The sequence below is a fragment of the Protopterus annectens genome, chromosome 4.part1 (genome assembly GCF_019279795.1).
Source record: "Protopterus annectens isolate FY-2018-M chromosome 4.part1, PAN1.0, whole genome shotgun sequence".
NCBI lineage: Eukaryota > Metazoa > Chordata > Ceratodontiformes > Protopteridae > Protopterus > Protopterus annectens.
Genome location: NC_056734.1, coordinates 153,344,092 through 153,356,192, shown reverse-complemented (window position 1 = coordinate 153,356,192; position 12,101 = coordinate 153,344,092). Strand labels below are relative to the sequence as shown.

The following is a 12,101-nucleotide window of genomic DNA, read 5'->3' as shown; positions in this document are numbered from 1 at the left end:
AGTAGGACTTATCCAGTGTATTTTCCACCCTGGTTGCATATTTGATGTATTGCTGAAATTTGAGCTGCCTGCCAGCTCAATGGCTGCATCTGGTATATACGAGTGCAGCCATGTCTCTGTAAATAATAAAATGCAACAGTCTCTTACAAGCTTGTTCTCAGAAATTTGTAGCTGAAGTTCATCCATTTTGTTTGTGATAGATCTGGCATTACAAGAAATACACTGGGAAGAGGTGGTTTGTGAGGATGTTTCCTTAGTCTAGGATGAAGGCTGGACCTGCAGCCACACTTTTGCTTCCTGTGTCTTCTCCACCTTCATCTCTTGCCTGGTTGTTGTTGTTGCATCTTTCGGCTTTTCCTGGTTAGGGGTCGCCACAGCGGAACTCCGGTCCACTAATGATTGGCAGTAGATTTTTACGTGCCAAGTTGCCAGCCCTGACGCGCAATCTTCAAAGAAGGTACGCCCATTCATGCATGTCTTCATGCAGAAGAGCTCTAGCTGAGAATCAAACTCTTGCCTGGTGCTCTTGCTATTTCCTCTGGTATGTCATATGAGTGTGAGAATTCACTTGTAACAGCCTAATGGAACTGAAATCTGATATGCAAGAGATCTTGCCAACTGTACCTAAGGTCAGCCTGACTGAACTTAAAAGTAGAGAACATACATATGAACATAAAAAACACAGAAAGCAAGCACCAAGAAAGAAAGCAGAGGGCCGCTGCAAAAAATAAATAAATAAATAAATAAAAATATAGGACTATCCATTTGAAAGTGATTTACCTTTGCACAATGTCATGTGGTGCAAAAGCTGCTGAGCACCTTATAGGACATTTTTTGCTGTCTTTCAACAAGTAAAACACTTTAAAAAAAATATGATTTCCATACATTGACATCACCGATAAAAAGTAGTAGAAAGGAATAGGACACTGCTTTTTAAAATGATTTACCTTAGCACCACCGCAAAGTCAATAGAGGGAGATTCCCTTTTCTCTGCGGTATGGTGACCTTTAAGTTGACCACATTAGTATATTTCTATACTATATTAGTAAACAGGGTGCAAGTGGTGTATTGGAGCTTTCCTCTGCTATGTGAACACATATATGGTGAACAGTGTTAATTGCTATGTGGCAACCAAAATAATGTCCTTCTCTCACATATCAGAGAACAAATTTTATTTTTTATTATTTTCCTTTTATTATTGATGTCACGTTTTCGTTAACCAGCTTAGTCCCATTGAACCAAAGGTGGATTTGAAACGAAGACTGAATGAAAAGAGCTGCATAGTTGAGGACTATGAGTATTTTAAAGTAGCTAATAAACCTAAGTAGCATGCTTGTTAGGAGGTGTGAGGAAACCAGATTATCTGATGAAAACCCATTGAACCAAAGGTGGATTTGAAACGAAGACTGAATGAAAAGAGCTGCATAGTTGAGGACTATGAGTATTTTAAAGTAGCTAATAAACCTAAGTAGCATGCTTGTTAGGAGGTGTGAGGAAACCAGATTATCTGATGAAAACCCATGATGACACAAAGAAAACATGTAGACATCTGAAGGTCAGGATTGAACCCCAGATCCTGGATCTGAAAAACAGCAACACCTCTGAAGCAAAATAGGCCAAAATAGGAGTTCAACATGAGAAACAAGGCAAGTTATGTAATAATGCACAAGTGGACAAAAATCCCCAGATTTTACTTATCAGAGGTTGAAGGTGGGCTTTTCCCCTACTTCAAGGTACAGAGAACTTTCAGTTGATTATACTGAGAAGGGATGCTGACACATAGCTGCTGCATGGGAAGTGTATGAGGATCCCCCTCAAAAAAACACATTAACTCTTGCAAGTCTTTGAATGTCAGCATGATGTACAGTTTTGTATACAATGGTATTCTGATTGCTTCTTCTTTCACATTAATGGCTTTAAACACAACTGAAACTACGGCATCCCTAACCACTGTTGTGAACATGGATACATGTACCCCAGTAGGCAAAGATGAAATGCTACCGTTCCACACATTAAAACTGCATTTCATGTGGAAGCAAATAAAAGGAAGAAAGTCAGTTTAGCATATAGGTTTAAGGCTGCTCGCTATTCACTAATGCCATCATTTAGTCTTGGGTTTGAATCCCTCATTTTTTTCACTTGCAACTATATGATTCTGAGCAACCACTTTAATGTGGTAATCCTGTTGTGTCACACCTGAAAATAGGTCATTCTGCCTAGTGTGTTACCTCACTGATATGTTTTCATTCTAGGAGCTAGATTTGTATTTGTCAGCCTAGTGCTATACTTGCAGAGAATCATACCATTATTCTAGAATTTGTATAAAGATATATAATGCATACTTTATGTGAGACACAGTGCAATGTTATGTCTTGAATAGCATTGTCATTCTCCATTTATAAGCTAATTGCCAGCAACAACACAAATCCTTACAAGATTATACATTAATGGACATTGAAGGAGGAAAGGAAAGGAAAAAGAGGACACTTCTTTTCAGAAACAGATTGGTTCCATTGGTTTTAATCAGAGCACATTTAATTATAGTTTATAAGAAGCTACACAGCATGAAGTTTGCTTACAAGGCAGACTAGCCTAGTTTTTCTGCTGTAATAAACCTTTGAAACTACATTTCTTTTTGTATGGTAAATTGGTTAAGTGAGAAACAAATGTGTATGCTACAACACGTTTGTATATTAATGTGTAGCGCATCAAGTGAAGTGAACCAGTAGCAACTATAAAAAGAACTCCACATTCTGTCATGCAAGAAGCTTAGATTGTGAAGCATCATCTAATCCCCCATAAAAGATAAAGCACAGAGTGCACAGGAATAAATGCATTACTAGACAGTTTTTAAGCAAGGTTGCTAAGGAAACCATGCAGAATTGCACCTGTGATTATTGGGTGCTACTTTTATAACTGTATGGCCTTAGCATGTTGTTCCCACTTGGTTGACTAGTAGCTCTCTGAAATAATTAAGTTGTATAGGTAGCTTGTAGTGGGGTGTATTACTCTGCACAATAACCAGTTGTACATGGATATTGTGCTGGTCAAAATACAGATATGTTATGGAAAAGGAAATCCCTCTTTCTCTGAGGTATAGTGGGCTCATAGATGATTATATATATCAAATATACCTCCCCCTACTATCACTAGGAAATATGTCCTTAATGCTCTCTCTAAGACAAAGAACACTGCATCAATGGGCCCAGACAATATCCCAGTATGCCTTCTAAATAGCATGAAACATAACCTATCAGGGCCTCTGGAATTACTATTGAAATGTAGACTCCAAACAGGCGTTGTGCCTTACGAATGGAGAAAGGCAACAGTCATCCCTCTGCACAAAGGTGGGCCATCTACAGACCCTGGAGACTACAGACCCAGCAGTCTCACTAGTCTTATATGTAAAACCATGGAAAGAATTATAATGGAGAGGATCAATATAGATACAGTAAAGCTCCAGACACTGGACCCAACCTAGTTTGGTTTTGTCAAGGACAGATCATGCCTGCTCAACCTGGTGGACTTCTTTGAGTAGGTCACCAAAGCAATGGATGAGGGAAAATTGTTCACACTGCCTACCTTGACCTGGCCAAGGTATATGACACAATACATCACTTGGGCATTGTTGACAAACTCAAGAAGTTAGGTACAAACCCGTATGTCACCTGGAGGATAGCCAATTGACTCACAAACAGGACCCAGGAAGTTAGAATTGGGGAGTCTACCTCTACAAAAAGGCCAGTCACAAGTGGAGTTCCTCAGGGATCAATCCTTAGACCGTTCCTTTTTGGCATTTATTTCTCAGAAGTCAAGGCCAATGTCAGCGGTTTCTGGCTAACTAAATTTGCAGATGATTGCAAATTAGGATCTGTCATTGAATCTCACACTGACACAAATGTTCTCCAGGAGGGGCTGACACAGACAAACAACTGGTGTCAGAGCCATGGACTAAAACTAAATGCCAAGAAATGCATAATAGTATCCTTTGGGAAGAGCTATCATATTGACAACACAGCCCTTAGAGTTGACCCAGTAGTCAGGAACTTAGGCACACACATAGACAGTAATCTAGCCTTTAACCATCATGTGTGTACAGTTGTGAGGAGATCATTCTATATTGCACAATTTATAAACAAAGGTATGGCATCTAAGTCCAAGCAAGTCATTGTTCCATTGTATTTAGCATTCTTCAGACCTAACATCGAGCACAATACCCCTTTGGTATGTACCTAATCAGACATATCCAACAACTGGAACATCCACAGAGGTTCCTCGCTAAAAGAATACAGGGCTTAAGTAAAATGTCCTATGCAGTCTGCCTCAAGGACCTATTCCTGTATTCTGTCTCCTACAGGCTTTTGAGGGAGATCTATGCCTGGCATACAGGGCATTGTCAGACCCCACTCTGATTAGACCTCTTGCATATCCACAAAATAAACAGCACCGGAATTACCCATTCTAAAGACTTAAACCTTACCTGTGATATAAATAGATCCTGCTGGAGAGATATTTTTGTATCCCAGAGACTATCACATCTATGGAACAGGCTCCCCATCTATGTGAAGCAGAGTTCCTCTCAAACCAAATTCAAGTGCAACTTGGAAAATTGGATGGGATTTTGGAAATTCATCCCAGGTCTGGCACCGGTGTCTCTAATGGACACAGGTAATCTGTAAATGGTTCATCTCCCAAACCCCTGCTTACACTTATCAAGGGTATCAGAACTTGTCAGAGATTTGGGATGCATGGCTAGGCTTAAAAAGGACCTTGTGGGTGTTAGCCTAGTAAACACCTGTGAACCTATAAACCTATATAAATAAATTAGCTTAGAATGTAACATTCCCAGCATGATGGATGTGAGAATACTTTGCCCCACCACAGAAAACTACCATTCAGATTCCACATGTCATAGACCCTCTTGTACAATATGTGATGGCTAGCTTGACAGTAGCTGGCAGTTTATTTATTTATTTAAGTTTATTAACCAAGTGATTCAGCTGATTTGAAGCAGAGCTGTAGTTATGTCATTTGGTGCCTTTAGTAGCTACTAGACTGACTCCTCAACCCACAAAAACAGACCGTTGATGTTGAGGCCAAAGCAAAATATATCCTTGGCTAACTCCTTGCTGCAGTTACCAACATGTAAACACATTCATTTAAGCAGCAGTGATATCATCTGCAGCTTCTTAAGTGACTACCAAAAGTCACACCCAATCACCATTGTCATGATCAGCTCTTCTGAGGTGCCAAACAGTCCCCTTAGCAAATTATACCTAGGGTAGGTCATGCTACTCTAGATACAGTACTGGTCTGAATACTCTTTTCAGGCACATCCCATGTCTTAATACAAGGACTAAGGTGTAGAATTCCAGGTACATGGACAAGTTTTGGAAACTACATTATCAGCTATGGTTACCTGAAAAGGGAGACCTGATAGGCAGTACAGAATAATGGTTTCTAATAAGGTGACCTAAGGAATTTGTTAACAGTTTGCTATGAGGATGGGGCAGTAGGATTCATGTTTATGCAGATAAACCTCAGCATTTGGATGACAGGAGAGCACTGTAACCTGTCCAGTCTACTATACAGTGCACGTGGAGAATGAATTCCTCATTTAGTACAAATAATGCCATGTTGCCAGAGTTTACACTATGGGACCAGATGGAGTGGGGCACAATCCCTAGTATGCTTTTCCTCTGTTATTTTAATTATGTTCTTGTCCCTTGCCATTTTCTGACTTTAGCAAACTGTATGAAAGAATTCCTTTTATTCTGTGTGCTGCACTTCTACATAATCCAAGAAATAATTATAAATGTTTGCACAGTTCTCCAAGATTTCCTAAATTTCAAATATTTTTTTATGCTTTTACTATCTACCTAACTAGAACTCTGTTTTTTTTTACTTAAGCTATGGTGGTACAGCGGTAGCATTGTTGCCTCACAGCAAGAGGTTCTCCTGTTCGATTCACTGCTGGAGTGCCTACTGTGTGGAGTCAGCATGTCCTCCCCGCGGTCGAGTGGCCTCCGAAAGACATGTGTGAATGGGCGTGCCTTCGCTGAAGGTTGGGCGTCGGGCTGGCAACTTGGCACCATAAAAAATCTACTGCCAATCATTAGCGGACCAGAGTTCCATTGTGGCAACCCCTAACTGGGAAAAGTCAAAAAGACAAAGACTAAATCTAGAAAACAGTCCACTAGTCACATACCCATCTCCTTCACTACTGCTTGGAAAAAAAAAGCTTCTGTTCAGACTTGAATTACTGGCTTAGAAGGAAAAGCAGTTTCTGGCATCTCAGCTCTATTAGATACCACCTAGATGGCTTCATGTAACCTGTGTAATGACATAATAAATATCCTTTTTAATAGTTTTGTGCATTAGTCTCCCAAATCAGTTATTTCATAACATAAATCATCCCTTCACATCCAGATTTGTGTGTATTTAGGAAGACTTACAGCATTAATTCCCGAGAACTGCTGGGCAGAGTGAAGCATCATCGAGACAATGATGGGCTGTAGGTAATTAGGAGAACGGAAAAGCTGTATGATGGATACTTTCTTCTCCTTCGCTGCCTCATTCTTCTCCTTCTCCATTTCTTTAAGATCTTTTTCTGCATCACAGTTTCCCTTGAGTCTTTTCAAACCTGAGACAAACGACATGCAAAATATGTATCACTGAAGTACAAAGGTAAGAATATGACAGATTTGTTCATCTGAATATGACTTAACTTGCATTGTAGGACTATCTTCTAGAAAGTTCATGCATTACAAAATGCCTGAGGATTTGTGTCATTTTCTGCTATAGTAAATGAAAACAAAACTAGCAAAATTACTAAAACCAAAATTGTCCCAGAATAAAACATTTGTTTTTGTTTTTTTCCTCCCTGAAGTATTGCCCTATACCCCAGTGAAAATAACACACTGGGTGAATTCACTTGTGTTCTGTCCATTTTCACAAGATATAGCAATCTTTATCAATTAATGTAAATTGCAGGTTAAAAGGGTTGAGGGACAAAGACAAAGGAAGGAAGAGGAGGGCACAATAAATGACTACAAAGAAACAATTTTAATCACAGTGTAAAAAGCATTACTTCATAAAGAGGGGTGTAGTCAGGTGGAATGGGGCAAGCCTACTCCACACCAAAACACAAAGCATTTGAGACAGTACACAACAAGTAGAAAGGAAGGAGCAAGGGGAGGTTCAGTCATGTAATACTCTAGTATATACAGAGCAACAAAGGGAGGTTCAGTCATGTAATACTCTAGAATATACAGAGCAACAAGGGGAGGTTCAGTCATGTAATACTCTAGAATATACAGAGCAACAAGGGGAGGTTCAGTCATGTAATACTCTAGAATATACAGAGCAACAAGGGGAGGTTCAGTCATGTAATACTCTAGAATATACAGAGCAACAAGGGGAGGTTCAGTCATGTAATACTCTAGAATATACAGAGCAACAAGGGGAGGTTCAGTCATGTAATACTCTAGTATATACAGAGCAATAAAGGGAGGTTCAGTCATGTAATACTCTAGAATATACAGAGCAACAAGGGGAGGTTCAGTCATGTAATACACTAGAATATACAGAGCAACAAGGGGAGGTTCAGTCATGTAATACTCTAGAATATACAGAGAAACAAGGGGAGGTTCAGTCGTGTAATACTCTAGAATATACAGAGCAACAAGGGGAGGTTCAGTCATGTAATACTCTAGAATATACAGAGCAACAAGGGGAGGTTCAGTCATGTAATACTCTAGAATATACAGAGCAACAAGGGGAGGTTCAGTCATGTAATACTCTAGAATATACAGAGCAACAAAGGGAGGTTCAGTCATGTAATACTCTAGAATATACAGAGCAACAAGGGGAGGTTCAGTCATGTAATACTCTAGAATATACAGAGAAACAAGGGGAGGTTCAGTCATGTAATACTCTAGAATATACAGAGCAACAAGGGGAGGTTCAGTCATGTAATACTCTAGAATATACAGAGCAACAAGGGGAGGTTCAGTCATGTAATACTCTAGAATATACAGAGCAACAAGGGGAGGTTCAGTCATGTAATACTCTAGAATATACAGAGCAACAAGGGGAGGTTCAGTCATGTAATACTCTAAAATATACAGAGAAACAAGGGGAGGTTCAGTTATGTAATACTCTAGAATATACAGAGCAACAAGGGGAGGTTCAGTCATGTAATACTCTAGAATATACAGAGCAACAATGGGAGGTTCAGTCATGTAATACTCAAGAATATACACAGCAGTAATCTTCTGTTGTCATTAGCATGGATATATTTGCTAAGGCTGTGAAGACTGTGTTCCTCTCCTATATCAAGCCAACTCCCACTTAGAATGTAAATTTCACCAGGAAGTGGTAACAAGGTAAACATTTACTGTCAGAAATGCGAATGAAACAAAAGTAGCAGACTTAAGGTAGAGAGATTACAAACCTGGCTAGGGCAACAACAAAACTGTAAGTTGTCTTATGTTCTTGGCAATGTTTACACTTATGACTGATGATTCAGTAAGAATTGGAATTCAAATAAACAGGGTTGCTAAATACTGTAGTATTCTAGTATTTCATAATACACAGAGCATGAATAAAATGGCCAAATATTGCAATTCTAGTGTCCCAATAAAAACAAAATTTAAAGATGAAAAAATTTGGTTGAAGACATAGCCGGTGTTAGGCACCAGTGGAGCCCCTGATTATTTCCCTGTGAACGAAGGCCCCTGTGCAGCAGCCACGGGTTTCTCCAGCTTATCAGTTCATTGTGGCACCTGGTGGATGTCTGCACAGCTGTGTGACGTGACATCACCACTTGGCATGACTGCAAACTTTTTTTCATTTTTTTTAACTTGCCTGTAAACTGCATTCAATAAGGTCCGCTTCAGTGAAGCAAAAGACCTGACTGGCTGCAGCAGCCAGGGAAGTAAGTTGCCATGTTTTTTTTTACAAGGAAGTACTTTGCAATGATATGAGGATCAAGAATATTCTGAACCTGTCAACCTTGTAGAGCACGAAATCCGGACAAAGTCATCAATAATGGGGGGACAAGGGGCCAAAAATAGGGAGACTTTAAATATTGCTCTTACAAACTTAGAAAATTGATAGAGCAAAAGTGTTTTTTTATTAGCATAGATTTTCTGAGGGTTGTGAAGTCTGAATCTCCAATGTCTGCCATTATTTTCTGAATTCAACCCTTAATAATTTGCAAATGATTTGACAGAAAACCCCAATTTTATGAGAAATGGGCACAAATATGTGGCAAAAAACTGGACATTCTGCAAAAAATCTGTGCAGTTAGCTGCTGTAGTTGATGTGGGAGGGGGCTGGGGATTATATTGTGATCACTTCTTTAGTTTTCATCACAGTTAAACCTTAGAGGTGTGCACAGGTTGTCATTAAAGCTTGTGTTTGGGCTGGGGACTGTGTGGTCATTGTTTCTTTTACTTTTCTCACAGACCTAAGAGGTGTACAAAGAAGGTTTCTATACCTTGTGTAAGGGCAGTGTACTGTCTAGCAGCAACAAAGTACACTACTGTAATCATTATTTTTTTTCACTTTTTTTCACAGTCACGCATCAGGCATGTATACAAGTGGCTGCCTTAGGGGTGAGGAGAGAGGAGGCATGTCATATATATGTATGTCAGCAATCACTTGAATTGCCTGACTGAGGTCATTTGAACCTCTGCTTCCTGCTTTCATCCCAGTCAAACACCAGAGGAATGCACAGGTAGTGACTGTCTTTTTTGGAGGGTTCGGGAGGCAAGCAGTATTCCCATATAGGACCTGTGTATCCTCACAACTATAGGCTTGTTACTATATTGTAAAACTAATATTTTTGTCATCTTCGAGCATTAAGCCTTGGGCACACAACTTCTGTCTTCCTTGAAAGAAAAAAATAAGACTAAAATGATTTTCTTACTCATGATTTTTGTTTGTGTCACCACTGGATTAAAAGGTTGGGAAATGCCCTAAAATATATCCCAGAACAACTACAACACCTATGGCTTCTAGGGTACTGGCTTAATTTAGTTATTTCCTAAGTGGCTATTACTGTGTTGCCTTGGTCAGGAAAGGTATTTTTAAAGGATGCAAGGAAAATAAAAGCTGAACAGCAACACAGAATTTCTTTCCTTAATCATAATTTCTGTTCAAACCATCATTGGATGAAAATAGTGTGTAAAAAGAAAAAAAACTTTAAAATGCACTTCAGAACATATAGAAAAGTATGGCTTCTTCTAAAAGCTGATGAGTAAGGCAAAATGTGAGAAAAGGATGAAAAAGTAATGTGTATGGTATGGGGAGCCAAATATGAGAAAAAAATAGAGGGGAAGACTTGAGGGTGTGTGTGTGTGTGGGGGGGGGGGGGCTGAAACAGTAGGCTGTGCCTAGGGCACTATTTCATCAAGTTCAGACCTGTACATAGAGTTGTTGTAATGTATCACTGTTGCAACTAAATGTCAGTAACTGTGAATGTCCCATTGTGAGATGGGCCAATATAGTGTAGTACATAGACCTGTTGCAATGTTAGGGCATTGTAGCTATAGACGGTCTGTACATACTACTCCTAAAAGTTTGCAGCATGAATTAAAAGGTTGCTTAGAAGGGGTGTCAGTGACAGGGTGATACTTAGACTGGAAGTGCCTAGGGGGCCCCCAACTTGACATTCGTTGGGCCCCATACCTCTCAACTGTACATATAAATATTTTTGAGACAGTTATACATAAATGGAGCTATCTCCAAACAATGAGAACGCCCAATCGCTCTACTGTATATGACAACAAGCATGATTTCCATCACAAATCAATAAGGTTATTCTGCTGTCTGAATGGCAATAAAGTACTTTTACAATAAGGTGAGTACAAATTTTTTGAATATGTTATTAAGAGCAATCCACATCCTTTTTGGATGTTAAAATTACTTCAACTTCTGAAACTGAATGAAGTGTACCTAACAGAATATAGAGGCAGCACATGGGCTACAACACCTTAATAATTTTAAAGAGGAAAACATGTGCAGCTGTCGAGGTGTAGTACACAAATTAATACAAAGAGGTAGTAATTCATGATGAAATTAACAAAAAGACTCCCCATACATGTAAAACAAAGCTCATCCCTGTCCATATTCAAACACAACTTGGATCTATGGATGGGAAACCAAAAATTTACCTCAGGACTGCCCTCTGTACTACTGATGGACACAGGCAGCACATAAATGCTTTATCCCATGCATGAGTCCCCTGAAATGATCTATGGTATGATACCAGTTATTCTCATTAGGGGTAATATATAATTATCGACCATGGGATTGGTAAGGCCACTCTACAACCAAATGGGATAGCTTAATTCAAGCACAAAAAGGTGAAACTGGCAAGGGCCCCCACACCCACTGCCAATTATATATACTAACACCAAGACTGCATTATCACTAGGGAAAGGGAATATTCCCCTACATGGAGATTGTTGTTCTTGCTTTTGTAGACCATCTGTCTACATTAACCAAATGGTGTCAACCAAACAGGTGAGAGTAGTGTGTCCATTCGATCAGGTGTCCTACACAGAGTGTGAGAGGTGTATATACACACACACACACACACACACACACACACACACACACACACACACGCAGTAATAAGGCACAAGCCTGTTTTCTTGATAATATTAAAGAGAAGAAGGGTGACAGCCTCTAGTGTTTTAACAGTTCTTCTACTCAAACATCTTTGGTTGTCATAAGCACCATCTCTCAGCAGTGCTGTGCTTATCAGAAGATTCACTAATGCAGCGTATTCATACTATCAACCAGTACCAATCAATGTGGGAAGAATGGACATAGTGCCTTATAACAGTGCAGTAGAAAAAGCAGCCTGACATCCAGATTGGCTATGGCTCATACTCTGAGAAGCATCATCACAAATAATTTGGGAAGAATGATGTTCTAGAAGAAAGCAGCAGTGGTGTTAGTTACTTTGGTTAAATGAGCCTTGACTAGCTTACTTAGGGGCTTGCCATAGCTGTCAAATATGAGAGAGAGGTGGTTAGTTAACTATGTGAATGCACTTTACTTTCCTACTTGTTGGTCCCCTTTAACTG

At 39.5% G+C, this 12,101-nt stretch overlaps 1 protein-coding gene across 1 annotated transcript in view; it reads right to left on the bottom strand.

Moving 5' to 3' along the window:
• Positions 1–12,101, bottom strand: part of SLC2A2 (solute carrier family 2 member 2) — a 438,812-nt gene that overhangs the window by 93,880 nt on the left and 332,831 nt on the right. The window contains exon 7 of the mRNA XM_044070056.1: positions 6,456–6,643. Within this exon, the coding sequence (XP_043925991.1) occupies positions 6,456–6,643 (188 nt within the window). The remainder of the gene's footprint in view (positions 1–6,455; positions 6,644–12,101) is intronic.